Source organism: Mobula hypostoma, chromosome 9 (assembly GCF_963921235.1).
Source record: "Mobula hypostoma chromosome 9, sMobHyp1.1, whole genome shotgun sequence".
In the NCBI taxonomy this organism is placed as follows: Eukaryota; Metazoa; Chordata; class Chondrichthyes; order Myliobatiformes; family Myliobatidae; genus Mobula; species Mobula hypostoma.
In genome coordinates, this window is record NC_086105.1 from 121960244 (window position 1) to 121987368 (window position 27125).

The 27125-nt window shown below is 40.8% G+C and overlaps 1 protein-coding gene across 1 annotated transcript in view; it reads left to right on the plus strand.

Moving 5' to 3' along the window:
• gpr139 (G protein-coupled receptor 139) overlaps positions 1 to 26386 on the plus strand; it is a 72816-nt gene extending 46430 nt beyond the window's left edge. Inside the window, exon 2 of the mRNA XM_063057452.1 lies at positions 25452 to 26386. Coding sequence (XP_062913522.1) covers positions 25452 to 26386 — 935 coding nt within the window. The remainder of the gene's footprint in view (positions 1 to 25451) is intronic.
• The last annotated feature ends 739 nt before the right edge of the window (positions 26387 to 27125 follow it).

Sequence of the window (27125 nt, forward strand, 5' to 3'; positions counted from 1 at the left end):
GGAATATTAATGTGGTACTTCAGTGATGTTGAATGGGGGATAAACATTGACCAGGAATAGTTCTCCCTGTCCCTCTCAAAAGACTGCCATGCCCCTTTAAGGATTTCAGTTTATCATCTTGTTCCATCAGTGTAATACTTACTCAATGCTTATTAAGGTGACAGCTTTAATTTTAAGTTTGAGCCTCTGCTGTGGGACTTGTACCCATTCTAGACCAAAGGAAAGATAAAATCATAGATAGTGCAATCTGTTAATATAATTGAAATTCTGTACATTTGGCCATTAGGAAAAATATACTCATGAAGGAAATCAACAAATGTATATTTAAACAAAGATTGAAGTATCCTATTACACGGAGACACTTAAAGTAGGTGGGTATCCATTCGATAAAACTCCTCCTCATTTGTTGTTGCTGACTTTCTGATTCAGTCAACCATACCAAACATGGAATATTATTAGTTCAGAACTCCTCAAACATTCAAAAAATAACTGGTGAAGCACATATTTTGAAAGGATTTCCATGGATAATCTCCAAATGCATAGGCTAATTGACACTCTATATGTTCTTGGAGAAAGCAGGTGGGACAAAATCCATCATAGTTCACAGTATTTAGAATTCAAAATCATTGCTTTATTCTGTAGATACCAATGCTATACCAATGAATCGGCATTAAAAAGCTATTGTTCTGCACTAATTTATTAATATATAAAAACCTTGATATGATAAATGTGAGTGAGTTTCATCTCTGAGTGAATACTCCAGTGTTCAAGTGACAGGTTTTATTCTTTTAACTAACCTGCTATCTTTACAGTCCAGTTGTTCAGATGAATACAGATGCCATGGAATTATCATGCAAAGTAACTGCTGAGTTAATCGAAATCACAGTAATTTAAATATTTCAAATTACATCGCTATATATTGTATGAAGCTCTTTTCTGACCTTTCGCAAGAGCTGTAGTGTAAAAAATATGAACTAACTTACCTTACTTGAATACAAGTTCTAATGTGCAGTAATTATAGTTAGCCATGACTCAGTTGGTATGACATTTACCTCTGTCAACAAGTTTAAGTCCCTTTCTGGACACTTAAGCAGAATTTCTGGTTCTCTGTTGCACTGCTATTGCTGTCCATTGGAATTGCCTTATTGAGCTGAGGTCATCATTCTTCCTGTGGTTAGAAGTAATGTCCCAGACACTTGATTTCTCAATGAACATCGCTAATGGTCATAGTGCAACTGCACTTGCATTGCATATTTTCATATTCAGCTGCCAGGTAATTGGAACTGAGGTCATGTTCTGAGAAGAAGTGGGAGGGGTGAGTACAATCAAAACCCTGGGTCAATGGATGGGAAGAGATGGTCTGGAAATTAAGGAGGGGAGGAGATCTAGCATCGTCACTTCCATGAACTGAGATCTAGGATAAAGACAAGCAACAACATGTTGTTTTTTTAACCGCAAACAACAGGAATTCTGCAGATGCTGGAAATTCAAGCAACACACATCAAAGTTGTTGGTGAACGCAGCAGGCCAGGCAGCATCTGTAGGAAGAGGTGCAGTCGACATTTCAGGCCGAGACCCTTCGTCAGGACAACATGTTGTAGTGGATTGTGTTAGAAAGGCAAAGATGTGAGGGATCTGTTGTTGGGATCCACTATGATGATGAATTAAGGAGGGGTTAGGCATTTGTGGTGGAGATTGAGGCCTTGAGAGATCCCTGTATCAGTTGCTCCAGGAAGTTAGGAAGAACTGGAGAATTGGGGTGAAGGAGGGTTGTGGGACAAAGTTAGGTTGCCAAGAGTTTAAGAGCGACATCAAGTGATGGTCAGGACCTTTGCATTGTGGAGATCAGCCAAACCAGAAATGTAAATTTGTCTTGTATTTTAGACTCACTGGCTACTTTATTAGGTACATCTGTACACCTGCTTGCTAATGTAAACATCTAATCAGCCAATCATGTGGCAGTAAATCAATCCATAAATGCATGTAGACATGGTCAAGAGGTTCAGTTGTTCAAACGTCAGAATGGAGAGGAAATGTTATATAATGGACTTTGACTGTGGAGTTATTGTTGGTGCCATTCGGGATGGTGTAAGTATCTCAGAAGCTGCTAATCTCCTTGGATATTCATGTACAACAGTCTCGAGTTTACAGAGAATGATACGAAAAATTTAAAAAAACATCCAGTGAACTGCAATTCTGTTGGCAAAAATGTCTTGTTAATAGGAAAGATCAGAGGGGAATGACCAGGCTGGTTCAAGCTGACAGGAAAGCAACAGTAGCTCAAATTACCACACATTACAACAGTGGTGTGCAGAACAGCATGTGTGAACAAAAAACATGTCAAACCTTCAACTGAATGGACTACAGCAGCAGAAGAACATAAACATTCACTTAGGTACCTAATAATGTGGCCACTGAGTACATGTAGATTATGTAACCTTGGGTGCCTATCTCTTCAAGATTGGTAGTAGTTCTGGGCAGAAGCAACATGCCAACCTAGAACTGAGCTACAACTGTCCTTCGTGGTGAAATTCTCTGAAATATCCTTGTTGTCAATTTGAATCACTGCCTTTCAGTATCTGAGAGAGAGACAGAGACTAACTCCCACTCCATTGTTGCATTAAGAGGCCCTAGCTATCCTGGGATAAATTAATCTGAACACCTCCACAATATTTCAAAAGGATGGGGAATTATATCACTCCATACATCTCTTTCAATCCCCTTGACCCTGAAATCTTCTTGGCTCGCCAGACTTAACATATCCTCAACCCAGAAATCACATGAAGGATGCAAGAGTGACTTATCCCAGGAACAGTGATGTGATCCAGGCCAGAAGTGGTCAAGATTACATTTTACTTAAAAAAATTTTCAAATACATGGTGCAGAAAAACATAATGTTATAAAATTGAACGTCTAAGCTACTGGGTGACATGAATTTATGCTGCTTTATTAATTTTAATTTGATAAGCAAAAAAAACTATTCCTATTCATATGGAAGAGAAAATCTGCAGATACTGGAAATCGGAGCAACACACACAAAATGCTGGAGGAACTCAGCAGGCCAGGCAACATCTATGGAAAAAAGTACAGTTGACGTTTCGAGTCGACTGTACTTTTTTCCATAGATGCTGCCTGGTCTGCTGAGTTCATCCAGAATTTTGTGTGTGTTTCCTACTCATATAATCAGTCCTGACCTCTGGAGCTGCCTGCATCATGTTTCTTTCCACCTGGTAAAGACATACTAGTTGGTGGGTTAATTACCGACCGTAATTTGCTTCTACTGTGTAAGTTAGTGTAGTAGTAATCAGGGAGAGATACTGTATGAAAACCAGTCCTTCAGCCTACTGAATGCATGCTGAACATCAGCATCAGCCGTCCATTTACAAATAGAAACCCACATTGTAACAGGGAGACTCTGCAGCCTCCATACAGAGAGCACCCTAATTCAGGATTGAACACAGGCTTCTGATCTGTGAATAGAATCTGCTGTTAGAATCTGCAGGTGAATAAAACAAAACTGGTAGGTTAGGGTAGCTAGATACTTCATGGTCAGTGTAACTTCAGTGGGCAGAAGGGCCTGTTTTTATCTTGTATTACACATCAGCTCAACTATCATTTAAAATTACTGTGCAAATATAAGAAATCATCATCATACCTGACTATTCAACCTCTACATTTGCATATCTCTGCCTTTCAAACAATATCCTATTCTCTTACACATGGATTTATACAAACCGAGCGGCATAAAGTTTTCCCTGTGTTCCGTTGTTAATTCAGAATAACTTTTTAAAATTGAAACAGAAGAATGCAAAAACTCCTAAGCATTCTACAACAAAACAACATTCAAATCAAAAATGTTATTTGGCTTAGTCAATGGGGATTTATTTGATAACTTAGTTGGCAATGAATTGGGGAAGACTGAGGAGTCTTTCCTCTTTGGCTGAATTATCGACCAGTACAATGCTGTACAAAAGAAAAGATAACAATCAGTGTGATTCATCTCGGGAAAGTTTAGGAGTATGTTTGGTGATCCATACAGACAAGCCACACACTGTGATCAAGACTTCTGTGATGGGGGTAGAAGGAAGAAGGAAATGAAAATGTGAATGGCTCCCACAAATAAAATTAAATAGGCTATTCCAGCACAGAATGAGTGTTTCATAGAGTTCACCTACAGTATTGATTTCAGTCCTGTTGTGAGAGAGAGATAGAGGGTATTGATAACTCTAAGGTACATGCAGACTCATTTACTTCCTCAGAACTACAAGCTACCAGCTGATTTTGAAAAGATATTAAAGCCTCGAACTGTGTTTCATGATAAGAGATCAGACTACAATTAGAAAAGGTAAATAGAATCTAATACTTAGAGAACTATTAATTTCTTAACTTTATTTTTACAATATTGGATTTAAAATGGATCCATTGACACTGTCTCTGCTTTTGCTGCATTAGAATTTTTATTGGATGATAGTAAAAATCACATTCCATCCATAGATAAATAATAAACAAGTTTTAATCACCCTCCTTGGAAAGAAATTATTAAGACGTTATTGTCAGAGAGGTTAGCGTCGGACTAATAATATATTAAATTATATTTTCCTGCAGATTTATACAGCAATTATCTATCCCATATTGTCTAACACAAAGTACATCCTTAGAACCCACAAATTATGCTCATATTTCATCAAATTAAGTTCTTCTTTTGAATACAAATCAATATGGGAACAAAGTCATTGTATATTTCAAAATTAAATCTAAAATCATTTCACACTGGAAATTATTTCAGCCTCTCTGCTTAGAAGGTGCAAGTTCAGCTGGCAGTACAGAGGAAGGATTGCAGGTTGGCCAATTGGAAGCAATGATTAACACTTCTGGTTAAAAATCACTCTTAGTTGACTTCAATAGAACCAACAGAATTAGAATGTGCCACATGTGTTACATAGAACATTGAACATAGAAAACCTACAGCACAATACAGGCCCTTCGGCCCACAATGCTGTGCCAAATGTGTACTTACTTTAGAAATTACCTAGGGTTACCCATAGCCCTCTATTTTTCCTAAACTCCATGTACCTATCCAGGAGTCTCTTAAAAGACCCTGTTGTATCTGCCTCCACCACCATTGCTGGCAGCCCATTCCACGCACTCACCACTCTGCGTAAAAAACTTACCCCTGACATCTCCTCTGTACCTATTTCCAAGCACCTTAAAATTGTGCCCTCTCATGTTAGCCACTTCAGACCTAAGAAAAAGTCTCTGACTATCCACACAATCAATGACTCTCATCATCTTATACACCTCTATCAGGTCACCTCTCATCCTCCACCGCTCCAAGGAGAAAAGGCTGAGTTTACTCAATCTATTCTCATAAGGCATGCTCCCCAATCCAGGTAACATCCTTGTAAATCTCCTCTGCACCCTTTCTACAGTTTCCACGTCTTTCCTGTAGTGAGGTGACCAGAACTGAGCACAGTACTCCAAGTGGGGTCTGACCAGGGTCCGATATAGCTGTAACATTACCTCTCGACTCTTAAACACAGTCCCATGGTTGATGAAGGCCAATGCACTGTATGCCTTCTTAATCATAGAGCCAACCTGCGCAGCAGCTTTGAGTGTCCTATGGACTCAGACCCCAAGATCCCTCTGATCCTCCACACTACCAAGAGCCTTACCATTAATACTATATTCTTCCATCATATTTGTTCTACCAAAATGAACCACCTCACACTTATCTGGGTTGAACTCCATCTGCCACTTCTCAGCCCAGTTTTGGATGCTATCGATGTCCCACTGTAACCTCTGTGAGCCCTCCACACCATCCATAACACCCCCAACCTTTGTGTCATCAGCAAATTTACTAGCCCATCCCTCCACTTCCTCATCCAGGTCATTTATATAGAACATAGAATAGTACAGCACAGCAACAAACCCTTTGACCCTCAGTGTTGTGCCAAACCAGCCAAAAAATAAATCAACCCCCTCCCCAAAATAACTAATCCCTCCTACCTATCCTATGTCCTTATCCCTCCATCTTCCTCACATTCAAATGCCTATCTAAACATCTCTTAAAAGCCTCTAATATACTTGCCTCTACCATGACTGGAGACTTCCTCGGCTGCAATGAATAGCCATGACACCTTCTGTGCCTTGTCATGCCCTTCGATCTCCACGAAGCGTTGCAGCACCGCCTTTTTGGCTGTTGGATCTTGTGGTTGACCTCATCCACCCAGTCCGCCACAACCGGCTTTGCATGCTGGGGTAGGCATATTCCTATCTCACCGGGGTTAGAGGTTCCCTGCCACCCTCACCTGGTTTACTGGGATGTGGGATGTCCAGGGAGGGGTAGCGCCTCTGGTGATGGGCTTTTCATCCTCCAGCCAGAGGCAGCTCGTCCACTTTTGGTCCCCACCTGCCATGCAGCTCTCACCTGGGGCTCCAAGTAACTGTTTGCATGAAATGCAGTATTGCAGTGTCCATAGTCAACTATCATTACTTTGAAAAAGGGGGTGGTTATACCACTCCTGCAGAATGTGTACCAGCCTTTTGTGTACTGCAATAATTTCCCCTTGTCTCTGCTACGTTGCTGAGTCAGAGCCCAAGTTGAATGTGTGATGGGAGATAAAGGCGACATGACTCCACATTCAACATTCCTTTTAACATCAATCATCAAACACTATAACTGCTGCACTTCCCCATGGCTTGATAATTTCTCGTGGATGAAAATGGCTTGAAAGCTGTCCCATAAAAGAAATCTACACCGGTCTGGTTTGAAGGCGCAAGTTTGCTGATGACACAACAATTTTAGGCCGTATCTCGGGTAATGATGAGATTGAGTACAGAGAGGAAATTAAGAACCTGGTGGCATGGTGCGAAGACAATAACCTGTCCCTCGACATCAGCAAGACGAAGGAATTGGTTGTTGACTTCAGAAGGAGTAGCGGACCGCACGACCCCATTTACATCGGTGGTGCGCAAGTGGGACAGGTCAAAATTTCCTTGGGGTCAATATCACAAGTGACCTGACTTGGTCCAGCCAAGCAGAGTCCATCGTCAAGAAGGCCCACCAGTGCCTTTACTTCCTGAGAAAGTTAAAGAAATCTGGCCTGTCCCCTAAAACCCTCACTAATTTTTACAGATGCACTGTAGAAAGCATTCTTCTAGGGTGCATCACAACCTGGTATGGAAGTTGTCCTGTCCAAGACCAGAAGAAGCTGCTGAAGATCGTGAACACAGCCCAGCACATCACACAAACCAATCTTCCGTCCTTGGACTCACTTTACACCGTACGCTGTCGGAGCAGTACTGCCAGGATAATCAAGGACATGACCCACCAACTTTTCATCCCTCTTCCCTCCGGGAAAAGGCTCAGGAGCTTGAAGACTCATACGGCCAGATTTGGGAACAGCTTCTTTCCAACTGTGATAAGACTGCTGAACAGATCCTGACCCGGATCTGGGCCGTACCCTCCAAATATCCGGACCTACCTGCCTCTCGGTTTTTTTGCACTACCTTACTTTCTATTTTCTATTTTCTATTTATGACTTCTAATTTAAATTTTTTATATTTACTATCGATTTGTACTCCAGGGAGCGGGAAGCACAAAATCAAATATCGCTGTGATGATTGTACGCTCTAGTATCAATTGTTTGGCGACAATAAAGTGTAATGTATAAAGATTTTACCCCACATAATATATAACACATTTTAGGTGCTAGATCAGCAAATCCCAGAGGCTAATCACACATAAGAGAATAGAAGCACAAAAATGACCCCACAAACTACCACCATGGATTTTTTTCTAAGCTTGGATTCCAGCAATGAGTTGGTTTAACCAGTGGTGCTACTTTGGGACAGAGCTGCCCACAGTCTTTGCGGTGAGGGTGAAATGACAACCAGCACTGTCCTCCTACAGCAACAATTGTACAGCAAATAGGAACTTCTGCTGACAGAGGCAGGCATGTTTATGGGGGTCACGCACCTGCAAACCCTCCTCCAGCCCACTAATAGCTAAAATAATTGACTCACTTAGTTCAACATGCATGATCTCTGGAACATCGAAAACGATTGAAGTTGTAGGTCCTCTGGCTGACTCGTAGGCCCCGAGTCAAGTCAGTGCAGGTATACCGGTATCACCAGTATCAGCATATGCTGAACAGTCGCTTGAGTGATGTCATCGTGCATAAATTAGATTCTTGATAAAATTGAATCAAGTGGAGCATAAAATCATTGTACAATGTGAAAGTATTTCTTTGCCCATTTCTTGCCACAAAATAACTTCAAAAAATAACGAGGCATCTTTAAGATTTATAATGGAGACACAATGGACTGCAGATGCTGAAATCTGGATCAAACATCAAGCTAATGGAGGAACTCAGTGAGCCGGACAGCACCTATGGACGTAAAGGGATAAAGCCCTGATACAGGGTTATGACCCAAAAGATCAACTATTCTCCAGCAGTCTGGGTATTTCTTCCCCTTTAAGAGTTATAATCTTGACTGCCAACCAACAACCTTTAACAACTATATTAAATTGGCAAACTGGTTGTGACGGGGAAGTTTAAAGGCTATGCCATTTGTAGGAAACACAGAGGTCAGCTGAGCCTAATTATGCATAAGCCCAAAGAAGCAGAATTTCTAACCTCCAAACAGAAAAAATTGAAAAATAATTAACAAGTTTCTAAAGATGCTCTGCATGTCAGGCGTGTTCCAGCAAAGTATATATTCATCCAGTGTGAATGTGCACTAGCAAAAAGTCACACAGCTTGATGTAAATAAATGTGAAACAAATTCAGGCAAAATACAAAATGGGCTGCCAATTTTCTGTTATGCGTGAAGATAAATATATACTTATGAAAATTTGTAAATCAATTGGAAGGAAACATTGACAACCAGTTGGGAATGGGCAGGCAGCAAACAGCAGGTGTGCCAGCTATCTAGGCATGCTATCTAAGAAACCTAAGATTCAGTTCCATCTCCCAGCGAGTTGCTCACTATGAATGAGCAATGCCATGGAGCTGTTTGTCATCAGAGAGGAGAGAGAGGGAAAGAGAACTCATTTCCAATTTCAGAGAACCAGGAAAAAGCTATTGGCTAGAGAAAAAACTCTTGACTGCTTTAGGAGCATTTAACATCAGTCACTGTAAGATCATTTTTGAAGGCAGTCAATGCCCAGTACAGCAGATGGAGCTTGGAGAATATACAGTATGCGATGATCAAGGCATTGTGCTGCCATGCTATCTGTTGGATTCCCTCAAGGAGAGTTCAGAGACAGAATAGTCTAAGCTTGAGATTGTACTGAGATCTTACACTCATGTACCCAATAAAGTGGCCACTGAGTGTATGTTCATGGTCTTCTGCTGTTGTAGTCCATCCACTTCAAAGTTCGGTATTCTGAAATGCTCTTCTACACATCACTATTATAATGCATGGTTATTTGAGTTACTGTTGCCTTCCTGTCAGCTGGAACTAGTCTGGCCTTTCTCCTCTGACCTCTGATCTCTCTTATTAACACTGTTTTGCCCACAGAACTGTTGCTCACTGGACATTTTTTTGCACCATTTTCTGTGAGTTCTAGAGACTGTTATGCATGAATATCCCAGGAAATAAGCAGTTTCTGAGATACTCAAACCACCCTGTCTGGCACCAACAATCATTCCACAGTCAAAACCACATTTCTTCCCCATTCTAATGTTTGATCTGAACAACAACTGAATCTCTTGACCATGCCTGCATGCTCTCGTGCTTTGAGTTCCTGCCACATGATTGGCTGATTAGATATTTGCATAAACGAGCAGGTGTAGCTAATAAAGTGTCCAATGCGTGTACGTACATCATAACGATGTATAGTTTAATAAGAGTCCTGCCTGAGTCGCTGAATACTTGAGCTTCTCTTGAAAGGGCTCAAGACCAAATGGGAGGCAAAACTGGATAGTTAGAGCAGCCCTCAATTTAGGAAGTGCTCTACTATCACTTCGACCCATGTCGCCAGTCTCTTAAGTGTTGGATCTGAATAAACAACTCAATGATTTTACTTTACATGTTCTTTTAGATTCCCAATGTTCCTCTCAGCAAACCTGTAAAAATTGTATGAATATATTCCATTGTTCATTATACACTTAAGTATGTATATACATACATAGGTGTGTTCAGACCCCAGAATCCAAGACTGGTTCAGAATCAGGTTTAATATGACCGACATATGTTGTGATAAGTGTTGTCTTTGCAGCAGCAGTGCAATACATAATAATAGAAAAACCATGAATTGCAGTAAGTATATACATATATGAGTAGTGCAAACGTGAAAATAAGGAAGTAGTAGGGTAGAGTTCGTGGGTCAAATGTCAGTTCAGAAACTGGGTGGCAGAGGGGAAGAAGCTGTTTCTGGACCATTGAGTGTGTGCCTTCAGGCTTCTGTACCTCCTCCTGTATGAGAACAAGGCAAGACCTGGGTGATGGAGGTCCTTATGAATGCTGCCTTTTTGAGGCATCACTCCTTGAAGATGTGCTGAATACTATGGAGGCTAGTGCCCATGATGGAGCTGACTAAGTTTACAACTCTCTGCAGCTTATTTCAATACTGCCTCTCCCCATACCAGATGGTGATGCAGCCAGTTGGAATGCTCTCCACAGTACATCTGTAGAAATTTGCGAGTGTCTTTGGTGACATACCATATCTCATCAAACTCCTAATTACTGTAAATATAGTCACTGTCGTGCTTTCTTTGTAACTGCATTAATATGTTGGGTCCAGGATAGATATGATATGATATGGTAGGATATGATAGATCCTTACAGATATTGGCACTTGAATATCGCTCACTCTTTCCACTTCTGAATCCCTTTTCTGGTCCACAATCAGTTCTTTGGTCTTACAGATGTTGAGTGCAAGTTTGTTGCTACAATACCACTCAACTAGCTGATCTATCTCGCTCGTGTACACTGTTGTCGCCACCATCTGAAACTCTGCAAGTTTAGAGATAGCATTTGATCTGTGTCTGGCCATACAGTCAAGAGTGTAGAGAGAGCAGAGCAGTAGGCTAAGCACACATACCATAGGTGAAACCTGCGAATAATTCTATTTTTTAGAAGGTGAAACATGGAAAAATACAGTAGAAATAAGCTAATTAGCCCTTTGAGCCTGATCCACCATCAGTATGATCATAGAAACATAGAAAACCTACAGCACATTTATTCTTCATACAAGCCCTTCGGTCCACAATGCTATACCGAACATGTACTTACTTTAGAAATTACCAAGGGTTACCTATAGCCCACTTGGTTGATACTTTATCTATACCATGTTCCTGCTCTCTCCACACACCAAGTGATGCTTTATATGTCGAAAAGTCCTGTTATTCAACATATTCAACAACCTGTCTTCTAGAGTCCTCTGTGGTATAGAGTTCCAAGCGTTCACCATCCTCTGCAGAGTACATTGATTGGCTGGATCACAGCCTGGTATGGAATCACCAATGCCCTTGAACAGAAAATCTTACAAAATGTAGTAGATATGGCCCAGTCCATCACAGGTAAACTTCTCCCACCACTGAGCACAGCTGCACGAAACATTGTTGCAGGAAAACAGCATCCTTCATCAGGAACCCTACCACCCAGGCCATGCTCTTTTCTCACTCCTGCTGTAGGGAAGATGGTACAGGAGTCTCAGGGATCTCCTCCTTCAGTTTAGGAACAGTTATTATCCTTCAACCATCAGGCTCTTGAACCAGAGGGGATAACTTCTCTCAACTTCACATTCCCCATCACAAAACTATTTCCACAACCTACGGACTCACTTTCAAGGACTATTCATCTCATGTTCTCAATATTTATTGGGTTTTTTTCTGTTTGTATTTGCACAGTTTGTTGTTTTTTGCGTACTGGTGGAACACCCAAGTTGGTGCAGTCTTTCATTGATTCTATTATGGTTATTATTCTATTATGGATTTATTGAGTATGCCTGCACGAAAATGAATCTCAGGGTGACATATATGCACTTTGAAAATAAATTCACTTTGAACTTTGAAGTAAGTAGTTAAAATTGTTTGACTTTTAGAGAAATAAGTTTACGTGAAGAATAATAAATAGTGGAAAATTACCAGCAGACAATGGTCAGGAAAAGTGATCAGTTAACATTTCCTAAGAAATCGAGCAGCTGGATGCCCATTAAAGATTATAATTGTGAACTGCCCTTGATGAGTCAGGGTGAAATACAGTAGTTATGGATTAGTGATGTGAAGATGCAGAAATCTAGTTTGAGGGTGATAGTTGTGATGAAGGATAAATGAGTTTGACAAATGGTAGAGAATAGGTTGATAGTTTCATTAAATGATTGCAGAAATCTGAGCAATATGTTCCTCTTGGCATATTTATACTGCTAAATAAAAAAATCTTAGCTTAGAAACTATTGGAGCTATATCAAATATTATTTATTTCAACTTTATTTAAATCCCTCTTCACACATAAGTAAGTAAAAATGTTGTGCATTGCCCAGGTGCATGCCAATTTGGCCAGCCTTATCACTCAAGTCTATCCAACAGATTGGCTGGGTCTGCCTTTCAAAAAGCAGGAAAGGGAGGATGAGCTGAAATTCCCCTTTTTTTTCTTCAGTGTGTAACAATCAGCTATCCATAGCTGCTCATAAACTGAATGACTTGCAGCTCTGATTCATCTCTTTACTACAGGCCTGGATTCATATAATGACTGAGATTTCCACTATCAAAGGACAGGAGTGAACCTGTCTTTTTTTTACATCAATATCCTTGATTCACAGTCACCGTCACTGATATTTGCTTAGAAATTGATTTCTGGTTTGTAGTACTGATCCTTAGCAAATTATCCTCTGTGTTTAAAATTCAGTTCATTGGCTTCAAAGCTAAATATTTTGGTGACATTATAATGCATCGATGTAACCATACAGTCTACTGGTTGGTAACAATCCAGATATACACTAATTCTTGGTAACTAGCCTCTTATTTATAATCTACTTAATTAAATGCTGCTGATGTTATTATGGGATTACTTTTGGCTCATATCGCTGGACTTTACATCCACGCATCTATTTAATCGTATAAATAATAATAAAAAATTATATTTATTAGTCGAGTAACATAACCACAATGTTACTTTATTGTCTGTTGTGACAAGAATACACATAGATTAAGATGTTAGTTGTCCTGTGCTGGCACCAGTGGAATCAGCAGTTGGTCTGCCACCTGTCTTCAGGAGAGAGAGAGATAAGGAAAACAATGAAGCAGCATTTGGAGATGTTAATGAAGGAAGGAGAGCTGTCAAGATCGGCTCCCCCTTTGAACCCTGAACTGTTTGAAGTGATGGATGGGCGATACCCCAGCAGGGGGATAAAAAGGGACAGGTTCGCTAAGGCAGGACACACACGACACCCGAGGTAACAAGACCCTGGAAGCGGTGCGTCTCTCACAAGTCGGTGGGTAGTACCGGGCCATAGACGCACAGGGTGGAAAGGCACGATCGGCGGGAACCTGGTGTGTGTCCACCCTAGCCTGGGTGTCAGGTTCACCGCAGAGAAACGATCGTATCGGGAAACGGAGGGGTCACGGTCGGTGACCTCAGATGACATCACAAAGGAGTCGCCCGAAAGCTGACTGCGAAGGTCTGTGTGGAAGCTGTGTTGAATATTCATTTGTTTTGCTCTCTCTCTCCTCCCCCCCACTGTCCATCGCCATGGCAGCGATTACTGCAAACTGAACTGAACTAAATTGAACTGAACTTTGCGGTCACTTTGAAACTGGTCATTTACCCCCTAGACAACGATAGAGCTTGATTGATCCTGTTATCTGAATTCTGTGTACATGTATGTTTATCATTGCTGAACTGTTGCATTCATTATCCTTTTGATTAGAATACTGTGTTGCTTGTTTCTTTAATAAAACTTGCTTAGTTCTAGTAATCCAGACTCCAACTGAGTGATCCATTTCTGCTGGTTTGGCAACCCAGTTACGGGGTACGTAACACTGTATAATTCTAGAGTGGCTGCAGTCTATCTCGAGGCATGAAACTACTGAAATTGATTCTGGAGGAATTTAAAAGGATAGACCTCCCCCTTTAACTAATGAACTTTAAATGGAAATGTGTTAATATATTATCGGCTTGGGCTTATCTTATTTTTTAAGTACATTTAACATATTGCCAGAACTTGTTTAGAAATATTGGCCATTCTACATCTAACTGATGCCATTCATCAGGAGATTTAAGTCACATATGTCCCAAACATTCTGATCAAACACTCAGTTACACTGGGGACCAAACCACAAAACCGACGTTACAACAGCTCGCCCATTGAATGGAGAGGAATGGTTGTGAGGGAGAAGGGTACGTCTTAGACACACATTTTCATTGCTATGTTTTCATTTGCTGTCATGTTTTCAACTATTTAAGATATTTTGAATGTCTAGGAGACATTCAGGCTCTTAATTAAAATATTTTCTGAATAGAATATTCTGGTATCTAGATTATTATGATTATATTTCCTTCTCTGTCAAGGTAGCAAGAAATAAGCTGGAGTCTGGAAGGTAGGACAGAAATCCACAGCAGAAATAAATTCTGTAAAAAAATTGGGCTTGGCAGCTCAGATTTATTGGAGATCCAATACCAACATAGAACACCTGGAGACAAATGGATATCCTATCTTTCTGCCTCACCTCTAGTTTGGCAAAGATATAAGAGATTCTGCAGATGAAGGAAATCTTGAGCAACACACACAAAATGCTGGAGTAACTCAGCAGGTCAAGCAGCATCAGTGGAGGGAAGTAAACAGTTGAGACCCATAGTAGGATGAATGGTCATCAGATTAAGGGTCTCAGGCTGAAATGTCATCTGTTTATTTCCCTCTGTAAATGCTGCCTGATCTGCTAAGTTCCTCTAGTGTTTTTTGTGTGTTACTCTAGTTGTTTGCTCCCTGGTCCTGTAAGTATGAGCTTCCAGTACTGTATATCTGGGTGATATAAGTAACACAGTTGAATAATTAGCAGTATATTCATGCTGTGAGACATGGATGTAAGTTCACTTCAGACTGATGACTTTTCACTGGCTATACGATATATGTCAACTGCATTTTGAAAGCTGTCTAAGAAACTTCTGGCTAGATTTTTAAATATTAACATTGCTATATTCTTCAGAGTTCTGCCAAGAACTGTTTCCATGTTACCACTATTATTCAAATGGTGCCAAACTATTCCCATTGTAATTAAGAGAGATCGAAGAAGTTGAATGGCGCATGTTGCAAACCATTCTTATGCAGTAATAACGAAGAGCTGAACTGGCATTCATAAATTGATTCAACACTACACAATTGTTTATGAGGACATCTAAACAGCTCAATCAAACTGCTGCCTTCTGTTCCTTGCTAAACATCTATTATTCTCTAAATCCTGTTGCAAATAATCTAAATCACTTGGTTCAGAACCGGGATGACATTTTTATGGAACTATTTTGAAGCAGTTTGCAATTAAATCCTTCAGACACCTACTATATGGTGTCAGCCATCTCCACTAGAACTTCATTTGAGTATAAAAGCAAAAAATGCTGAAGATACTCAACAGGTCCAGCTGCATTTGTCAGAAGAGAAACAAAGTTAATATTTCAAGTTGAAGACGTTTCATTAAAACTGGGATGGAGGCTAAAGGAGACAGAAGAGACTGTGAATGCAGAAATCTGGAGCAAAGAAAAAGCAACTGCTGGAAGAACTCAATGGGTCAGGCAGCATCTGTGGAGAGAAGGGGATAATCAAATTTTCAGGCTGTGATCCTGCGTAAGGCAGGGTCTGGACCTGAAACATTGACTGTCCCTTTGCCTCCATAGTTCCTACTTTACTCACTGAGTTCCTCCAGCAGCTAATCATTTCCAGAAGAGAATAGAAGCCTGTAAAGCTGCAAAGAGGATGGAAGAAAGCGGGATGTCAGACAGTGTAAAACTTTGCAGATAAACTAGTCAAAGAGTCAATAGGAGCAGTGTGAGAGAACAAAGACAAAAGAACGTAGGAATTGCAAAATGCAGAGCAGGAGGACATGCTTGTCAGGTCAGACAGAGCACGTCCCTCACTCTCAGATTGGAAAAAAGGAGTAAAAAAATCAATCTAAGTCAACATCACAGATGAACTGAAGAAGGCAGAGAAATCAAGCTGCCTGTAATTAGAGAATTCAATATAAAGTGCAGAAGGCTGCAATGTGGCCAGTTTTGTTTTTCCATATTTTGTTTCTTCTGGGAGTGAAGGATATTCCCTGCCTGACCTGCTGAGCCTGGTTTCCTGCTTTGCATTTTGCAGTTCCTACATTTGTCTATACACGTGACTGTGTGGCTAGGCATAGCTCAAATACCATCCATAAATTTGCTGATTATACAACGATTGATGGTAGAATCTCAGGTGGTGGCGAGAGGGCACACAGGAGTGAGATATGCCAACGATGGTGCCGCGGCAACAACCTGGCACTCAGCATCAGTAAGATGAAAGAGCTGATTGTGAACTTCAGGAAGGGTAAGACGAAGGAACGCATTCCAATCCTCATAGAGGGATCAGAAGTGGAGAGAGTGAGCAGCTTCAAGCTCCTGGGTGTCAAGATCTCTGATGACCTAACCTGGTCCCAACATATCAATGCAGTTATAAAGAAGGCAAGACAGTGATTATACTTCATTAGGAGTTTGAAGAGATTTGGTATTGCAACAAAAACACGCAAAAACGTCCATAAATGTACAGTGGAGAGCATTCTGACAGACTGCATCACAGTCTGGGGTGGGGGTTGGGGGGGGCTACTGCACAAGACCGAAAGTAACTGCAGAGGGTTGTAAATTTAGTCGGCTCCATCTTGGGTACTAGCCTATAAAGTACCCAGGACGTCTTTAGGGAGCGATGTCTCAGAAAGGCAGCTTCCATTATTAAGGACCCCCAGCACCCAGTGCATGCCCTTTTCTCACTGTTACCATCAGGTAGGAGGTACAGAAGCCTGAAGGCACACACTCAGTGATTCAGGAACAGCTTCTTCCCCTCTGCTATCTGATTCCTAAATGGACATTGAACTCGTGAACACTACCTCACTTTTTCAGTATATATTATTTCTGTTTTTGCATGAGTTTCAATCTATTCAATATACAATAATGTAATTGATTTATTTATTTATTTATTATTTTTTCTTCTATATTATGTATTGCATTGAACTGCTGCTGCTAAGTTAACAAATTTCACAACACATGGCGGTGATAATAAACCTGATTCTGATTTTGTTGACAAGATTCTTTTGGCTGTGTTCCCTCCCTGACACTGTTCCCATTCACCCACTGACCAGATAAACATTGATTACCTTATCTCCATAATAATTCCAGATTTGCCTTGTTGTGGACACCCCACCTTCATTCAATTCACTGTATTTTCCGCGAGGAACTTCATTTGTGCAGTGGTAAGAACTGAAGATACACAGCACCACACTACATAGAGTTAAACATAACATGAAATACTCACAATAGATAATAAATACTAAAAATTAATGTATGTGATTTAAAATACAAATAAACACAATAAAACTGACTGTTTATACTGTCAGAGGTGCTTTGCATACGAGATATTCAAATTTGGGTGTTGAGGAGGCAAATGGAGGAAGGCAGAAAACTGCAGCTTATCAACACACACAAAATGCTGGAAGAACACAACCAGTCAGGTAACATCGATGGAAATGAAGAAAGTGTCAATTGTCAGTGTTCTGGTCCGAGACTGTTCATCGGGCTCACAAAAAGGTGGCATCTGTCATTAAGGACCTCCATCACCCAGGACCTGCCCTCTTCTCATTGCTACCATCAAGGAAGAGGTACAGGGGCCTGAAGACACACTCAACGTTTCAGGAACAGCTTCTTCCCCTCCGCCATCTGACTTTTGAACCCTTGTACACTAACTCACCTTTTTATTCTGCTCTCTTTTTACACTACTGATTTAATTCAATATATATAATTTCTTATCGTAATTTATAGTTCTTTATGCCACAAAACAGCATATTTCATGAAATATGCTAGTGTTATTAAGCCTGATTCTGATTCTGAGTTACAGCTTATCAAATTCCTTTTGTCTCCTTTTCCCTCTGACAAATAGCTTTCAGTCCAAAATATTACCTCCATTTCTCTTCCCACAGCATGTGGCCTGACCCGAACCTGCTGAGAGTTTACTGCATTTTCTGATTTTCAGCACCTGAAACTTTTTTTTGATTTCTCAAACTTAACTTAGTTATTTTGTTCTTTATTTATTTAGTGATACAGGGCAGAACAGGCCCTCCCGGTCCAGTGAGCACACCACCCAGCATCTCACCTACTTAAACCTAACCTAATCATAGTCAATTTACCTACTAACCGGTCTGTCGTTGGACTCTGGGAGGAAACTGGAGCACCCAGAGGAAGGACATGAGTTTCATGGGCAGATCATACAAACACCTTACAGACAGTGCTTGAGTTGAACTCTGAACTCCAGAAAACTGTAATAACATCGCAATAACTGCTACGTTACTATGGCGCCCAAATTCCAGTGTTGCTTTAATACTTGGAAGGGCTAAACTAAAAGAGGAAAAGAAATTGTGTTTGCTAGAAAATCGCACAAACGCAAGAGAATATGCAGATACCGGAAATCCAGAGCAATACACATGAAAATTAGGAGGAACTCAACAGGTCAGGCAGCGTCTTTGTAGAGGAATGAACATTTGACATTTCAGGGCGAGACCCTTCTCCAGGACAGGAAAAGAAGGGGGAAGAATCAAGAATAAGAAGGTGGGGTGGGACATGGGGTGCAAGCTGGCAGGTGATAAGTGAAGCCAGGAGAGGGGGGAAGGTGGATGGGTGGAGAAGAGGGGAAGAAGTGAGAAGATGGGAGGTGGAAGAGGTAAAAGGTTGAAGAAGAAAGGATCTGATAGGAGTGAAGAGTAGGCCATGGAGAAAGGGAAGGAGGAGGGGCAGGAGAAGGAGTTGATGAGCAGGTGAGGAGAAGAGAAGGGATAACAGGGGAGCCAGAATGAGAAAATGAAGAAGAAAGGGGACACCAGATGTGAGAGAGATTAATGTTCAGATTGGCAAATAAACAGACGGAATATGAGCAGTTGCTCCTCCAACCTGACCGATGCCACATTGTGGCAGTAGAGAGCTGATATGTTGGAATGAGAATGGGGAGGAAATCAAAATAGATAGCCACCGGGAAAGCCTGCCTGTTGTGGAGGATGGAGCGAAGATGCTCAATGGAACTTCCATGCAGCAGTATCTGTCCTCTCCACAATGTTTGTTGGCATTCCACTCTCTTAACATCACCTGAATTTCTCAGGGGTACTTCTCATACTGAATACTGGGGAAAAGTGATCATAATAGTCTTTGGAGTTCTTGGTAAGTTGTAAGCCTACCACTGTCACCCTTCCCCAACACAGAAGACTATTGCCCTAAGCTGCATTACTAAATTATCATTCCTCCAGTTCTGTTAGTACATAGGACATGGAACAGAATAGCACAGGAACTGACTTTCGTCCGACAATGGCATGCAGGGCTCATTAATTAGTAATCAAATGCCAACTAAATGAATCTCTTCTGCCTGCACAATTCTACTTTTTACCAATCACCTTCATCGCTTCCTTGAACTTAATCAAATTAGTAACACGTGACCTTCCCTGCACAAAGACATGCTGCTGTTCCTAATTAGGCAAGGATTTCCCAAAACCTCATAAGTCAAAGTTATGTCCAGTTTATTGTCATTTATAACTGATGGGGGTGGAGAGCCTTGCAATCCTCAGTCTCCTTAGAAAGTGTCGATGCTACTGTGCCCTTTTGACTAGTGAGGAGGTGTGGGTCCAGGTTAGATTGTCTTAAATTCCAAGGTTCCCTTACCTTGCTATCCTTGTGCTTCCTTCTTATTGGAACATACCTGACTTGTACTTTGTACTGTTGGTCTTCAAGCACCATCCACGTGTCAGATTTGGACTTGCCCAAAAACAACCGTTCCCAATTAACTTTCACTATTTCCTGCCTAATACTGTCATATTTTCCCCGCTCCAATTTAATACTTTTATGCAAGTTTCACACATATGCTTATCTATAGCTATCTTAAAACTTAACAAGTAGTGATTACTGTTCCCTAACTGTTCTCCCACTGAAAGATCAGTCACCTGTCCAGGATCATTACCTTACAACAGGTCCACTTGTTGGACTATCTACATAAAGTTCTACACACTGATATTGATCTACATCCAGTTCTGCATATTTTGGATAAGAGACTTATGCCTACCTTTCTTGTCCCAGTCTTCTGCCAGAGAGATGCGGAATGAAAGGGGTCCTCCTACCTTCCCCTCATCCCATTCCACAGACCACCAATCCTCTAACAACAGGGACAACTTCCCCACTTGGACCAATAAAAAGTTAATATTATGATCATACTATAATATCTGTCCTGCCTCATCCTCCCTCACTGCAATTCTCTCAGTCTCCACATTCAACTTGAACTAATACTAAAAGATCACTTGGGTTGTCGGTCAAATAAATATCTTCGGTCACAATTCTGTCACTAAAATTGTTGGTAATAAATTATACATTGCTTTTGAGAGCAAATTGCCAACTAGAGTTAATTTGTCAGACCCAAAGCTAATCAGTAATTATAGGTTTCAGTCCTAGTGATTCCTTTTATATTGATACTCTTGGTGCCCTTGGCAAAATACTTCATGTCTTATCAAAATGCGACTGTTAAAGAAAAATTGGGAGATATATTTTTGATGCTCCATTTAAAATTCAATTTATGCTCAGGATCCTCATCGCTGACTCCTCCTTCAACAGAACAGAGTTTTCATTTTGGGCCACCAGTGGTAAGCTAGTCATTAACTACTAATTAATTTTCAACTGTGCCAAAATAAGTGGTTTCATTGCTTGTTTCCACTCAAATGCAATTGCATTATCACTGGATACAATTTCCACTGCAAACTAGTGTTCCTGCTTATTGTTTTAGAATATAATTTCTGCAAAACAAAAATTCACTTTATATTAAGTGTATTATCTTGGTGTAGTTTGGTTAATATAGCTAAAATGTGTTTATCAAAAAATGTTCAGACATCTCTGAATGGAAGCTGAATTAAATAACTGAAAATGACTTTATGACATTATACAGAATTAGTTGCATGTTATGAGTTTACAACAGTCAGATTCTGAGAGCAGGTAAAAATAAAATAATACTCAGTTGTTTTTTTTATAAATATGTGCCCAAGAAAAATCAGTTTATCCTTTCTAGGCACTATGACAAAGCAAAGGTGTGAGGAATTAGCTGCAATTCGTTAGTTACATCTGGGAATGTGGCCAGTGCTATAATTCGCAAGCCAATTTATTTTTCAAACTACCACAAAACATTTTGTAAACTAATTAGCAATTTTCACTGAATTTCATCAAAGATTTCTCGTATTTTGGGTCAGTGAGAAATCAGTATAATCTGCTGGAATTTTGGATGTTTTACACCTAATTAAGAGAGGTGTAACCAAACCCATTTGGATTCCAGTGGTCCTACTGGGACTGTCCAAGAAAGAGAAACAACTGCACCAATGATGTTTAAGCTTTTTTTTTACATAGAAACATAGAAAACAGGTGCAAGAGTAGGCCATTCGGCCCTTCGAGCCTGCACCGCCATTCAGTATGATCATGGCTGATCATCCAGCTCAGAACCTTGTACCTGCTTTCTCTCCATACCCCCTGATCCCTTTAGTCACAAGGGCCATATCTAACTCCCTCTTAAATATAGCCAATGAACTGGCCTCAACTGTTTCCTGTGGCAGAGAATTCCACAGATTCACCACTCTCTGTGTGAAGAACTTTTTCCTCATCTCAGTCCTAAGAGGCTTCCCCTTTATCCTTAAACTGTGACCCCTCGTTCTGGACTTCCCCAGCATCGGGAACAATCTTCCTGCATCTAGCCTGTCCAATCCCTTTACAATTTTATACGTTCAATAAGATCCCCCCATCAATCTTCTAAATTCTAGCAAGTATAAGCCTAGTCAATCCAGTCTTTCTTCATATGAAAGTCCTGCCATCCCAGGAATCAATCTGGTGAACCTTCTTTGTACTCCCTCTATGGCAAGAATGTCTTTCCTCAGATTAGGGGCCAAAACTGCACACAATACTCCAGGTGTAGTCTCACCAAGGCCTTGTACAACTAGTCATAGTCATACTTTATTGATCCCGGGGGAAATTGGTTTTCGTTAAAGTTGCACCATAAATAATAAATAGTAATAGAACCATAAATAGTTAAATAGTAATATGTAAATTATGAAATAAGTCCAGGACCAGCCTATTGGCTCAGGGTGTCTGACCCTCCAAGGGAGGAGTTGTAAAGTTTGATAGCCACAGGCAGGAATGACTTCCTATGACGCTCTGTGCTGCATCTTGGAGGAATGAGTCTCTGGCTGAATGTACTCCTGTGCCCACCCAGTACATTATGTAGTGGGTGGGAGACATTGACCAAGATGGCATGCAACTTAGACAGCATCCTCTTTTCAGACACCACCGTCAGAGAGTCCAGTTCCATCCCCACAACAACACCGGCCTTACGGATGAGTTTGTTGATTCTGTTGGTGTCTGCTACCCTCAGCCTGCTGCCCCAGCACACAACAGCAAACATGATAGCACTGGCCACCACAGACTCGTAGAACATCCTCAGCATCATCTGGCAGATGTTAAAGGACCTCAGTCTCCTCAGGAAATAGAGACGGCTCTGACCCTTCTTGTAGACAGCCTCAGTGTTCTTAGACCAGTCCAATTTATTGTCAATTCATATCCCCAGGTATTTGTAATCCTCCACCATGTCCACACTGACCCCCTGGAAGGAAACAGGGGTCACTGGTACCTTAGCTCTCCTCAGGTCTACCACCAGCTCCTTAGTCTTTTTCACATTAAGCTGCAGATAATTCTGCTCACACCATGTGACAAAGTTTCCTACAGTAGCCCTGTACTCAGCTTCATCTCCCTTGCTAATACATCCAACTATGGCAGAGTCATCCAAAAACTTCTGAAGATGACAAGACTCTGTGCAGTAGTTGAAGTCTGAGGTGTAAATGGTGAAGAGAAAGGGAGACAAAACAGTCCCCTGTGGAGCCCCAGTGCTGCTGATCACTCTGTCGGACACACAGTGTTGCAAGCATACGTACTGTGGTCTGCCAGTCAGGTTATCAAGAATCCATGACACCAGGGAAGCATCCACCTGCATTGCTGTCAGCTTCTCCCCCAGCAGAGCAGGATGGATGGTGTTGAACGCACCGGAGAAGTCAAAAAACATGACCCTCACAGTGCTCGCTGGCTTGTCCAGGTGGGCGTAGACACGGTTCAGCAGGTAGACGATGGCATCCTCAACTCCTAGTTGGGGTTGGCAGTAGAACCTCCCTGCTCCCATACTCGAATCCTCTTGCTATGAATGCCAGCATACCATTCGCCTTTTTCACCGCCTGCTGTACCTGCATGCCCACTTTCAATGACTGGTGTACAATGACACCCAGGTCTCGTCGCACCTCCCCTTTTCCTAATCGGCCACCATACAGATAATAATCTGTTTTCCTTTCTTGCCACCAAAGTGGATAACTTCACATTTATCCACATTAAATTTCATCTGCCATGAATTTGCCCACTCACCTAACCTATCCAAGTCACCCTGCATCCTCTTAGCATCCTCCTCACAGCTAACACTGCTGCCCAGCTTCGTGTCATCCGCAGACTTGGAGATGCTATATTTAATTCTGTCGTCTGAGTCATTAATATATATTGTTAACCACTGGGGTCCCAGCACTGAGCCTTGCAGTACCCCACTAGTCACTGCCTGCCATTCTGAAAAGGTCCCGTTTATTCCCACTCTCTGCTTCCTGTCGGCCATCCAATTCTCTATCCACATCAATACTGTACCCCCAATACCATGTGCTTTAAGTTTGCACACTAATCTCCTGTGTGGGACCTTGTCAAAAGCCTTTTGAAAATCCAAATATACCACATCCACAGGTTCTCCCCTATCCACTCTACTAGTTACATCCTCAAAAAATTCTATGAGATTCCTCAGACATGATTTTCCTTTCACAAATCCATGCTGACTTTGTCCGATGATTTCACTGCTTTCCAAATGTGCTATTATCACATCTTTGATAACTGACTCTAGCATTTTCCCCACCACCGATGTCAGGTTAACCGGTCTATAATTCCCCGGTTTCTCTCTCCCTCCTTTTTTAAAAAGCAGCGTTACATTAGCCACCCTCCAATTCTCAGGAACTAATCCAGAATCTGAGGAGTTTTGAAAAATTATCACTAATGCATTCACTATTTCTTGGGCTACTTCCTTAAGCACTCTGGGATTCTTTTAAGCACTCTTAAGCACTCTTTTCTTATATTATTAACTGTTTCACCAATTATTTCTAGGCTGAGAGTAATTAGTTAGTTATAGTTACAAGCGAGAACTGGAGCAACATTTCCAAAAATATGAGACTGACCTACATAAACAGAAAGGCCAATATTCCAAGGCACTAATGGTAATAATACAATACCAGAATCAGGTGTGTTATCATTAACTCACATCGTGAAATGTGTTGCTTTGCAGCAGGAGTACAGTGTAATATATAAAATTTGTGAGAAATCGTAATAAGAAATATATATGAAAGAGCTAAGTACTAAAAGAGAGCAAAAATCGTGAGGTGACGACGATGATGATGATGATGTGTTCATGGGTACATTGTCCATTCAGAGATCTAAAGGTGGTAGAAGAGAATCCGTTTGTTGAGTATGTGTCTTCAAGCTCCTTTACCTCCTGTCTGATGGAAGCAATGGGAAGAGGACATGTCCTAGGTGGTGGGTGTACGTAATGATGGATGCTGGTTTTTTGAGGCATCACCTTATGAAGTTGCCCTCAATGGTGGGGCGTCTAGTGCCCATGATAGAAATGCTGAGCCTACAATCTTCTGCAGCTTTATCCACTCTGTACAGTAGCCCATCCATACCAGATGGTGATGTGACCAGCTACAATGCTCTTACCATGACATCTCTTGAAATGTTCTAAAGTATTTGCTGACATGCCAAATCTCCTCAAGCTCCTAATGAAAATATAGCCACTGCTGTGCCCTCTTTGTAATTGCATCAATACGTTGGGCCCAGAAATTAATACCACTATTAGCCTTCTAGTGCGTGCAGTTTCAGGGAGCAGCCAAACAAACTTCATTACCTCAAAGCAAAGATGGAGATATGTACTATTTTTAATGCAGTTTTCCAAGCACAATTCTACTTTTGAAATTCCATTTGCAGAAACAAAGATAAACACTCTAAATTTAATGCACACATTACACATTTGACCCTTTAGTTCCTCTTCAGGTAAATAGAGCAATCACAAGGCAGTAAAATCTTTAAAATGTTAATTTCTATTGCAGTGTATGAATGAGTAAATAAACCTTTTTTTTTGTTTCTTCCCCCAGCTAACATACTCACGGTGATCATCCTCTCTCGCTTGGTAGCTCGGAGACAGAAGTCCTCCTACAATTATCTCCTGGCTCTGGCTGCAGCTGACATATTCATCCTTTTCTTCATTGTCTTTCTTGATTTTCTGCTCGAAGACTTCATTCTCGGCCAGCAGATGCCTCAAGTTCTGGATAAGATCATCGGAGTCCTGGAGTTCTCTGCTAATCACACATCCATCTGGATAACGGTTCCTTTAACCATTGACAGATATATTGCTGTATGCCATCCACTTAAGTATCATACAGTGTCTTATCCTGCACGCACCCGGAAAGTTATAATGAGTGTCTATGTCACATGTTTTTTGACCAGTATTCCATATTACTGGTGGCCAAATATTTGGACTGAAAACTATACAAGTACTTCCATGCATCAAATTCTGATTTGGGTTCATTGTTTTACCGTATACCTGATCCCATGCTCCATATTCTTTGTTCTGAATTCAATCATTATCCACAAACTGAAAAGGAAAAGCAACTTTCGCATGCGAGGCTACTCCACAGGGAAGACAACAGCTATTTTGCTCACTATAACAACCATTTTTGCAATACTCTGGGCCCCAAGAATGGTGATGATTCTCTACCACCTCTACGTTTTGCCTATAAACAATGGATGGTTGGTGCACATAGTATCAGACATAGCCAACATGCTTGCTTTCCTGAATACAGCCATCAATTTCTTCCTATATTGCTTCATCAGTAAACGTTTCCGCACAATGGCAGCTGGAACACTAAAGGCCTTCATTAAGTGCCAGAAACAGCCGGTGCAATTTTATACAAACCATAATTTCTCAATCACCAGCAGTCCATGGATCTCACCTGCCAACTCCCATTGCATTAAGATGCTTGTATACCAATATGATAAGGATGGAAAGCCTCTGAAGATATCTCCATGAGCTGAAAGGTTGCTGTCTAAGTGGGAAACTAATCTGAATTGTTGGTTGAAGATCACAGTACTCAATCATTTAACATTCAAATGATTGCATAGTTTAATGTCAACTTCTACCTCTTCCACCATTATAACACAACTTGGTGCACCTTTGAGCTATTAACAACTTCTACACATTTGGCATTAATAGCAACTTCTCCAAGAGCAAATTTGCATTGACAAGAAGTCACTGTGAGATCTTTGCATGAATAACAGAGCAAAAAAGAAATGTGTGGAAGAGGTAGCAAAAATACTTGCAAACTAATAACAGACTGCATAACCTTACTTAGATCGTAATTTACAAACATATACCAAAAGATTGTATGCTATGTATTCTCTAGAGTTGCTAAGGATTTTATAGTACAATTTAAACTGATGAAATTTGTCAGGATCTACAGTGCAGATATAGGAGAATGCTTTCTGCTAATGTATTACATAGTCAATTTATTACGTTATTTGAATTGTTTAGGGATGCACTCAGGTGAAATATTTGAGTAAATTTAAAAGTGTTGCCTGGTCTGTTTTAATTTGAGTTTTTAAATATGTATTTTCTGTAAATTCGGAGAAATTTGCTTTAACAATGAATTATATAAAGGGATGTCGCAGAGCCATTTACAATTTGTGTTCTGAAAGGTTAAGCAAATTAGTAACAGTTGACAGCTGCTCATGGAGCAGTGCACAGCAATTTATTGCAATCTATTGTTTTA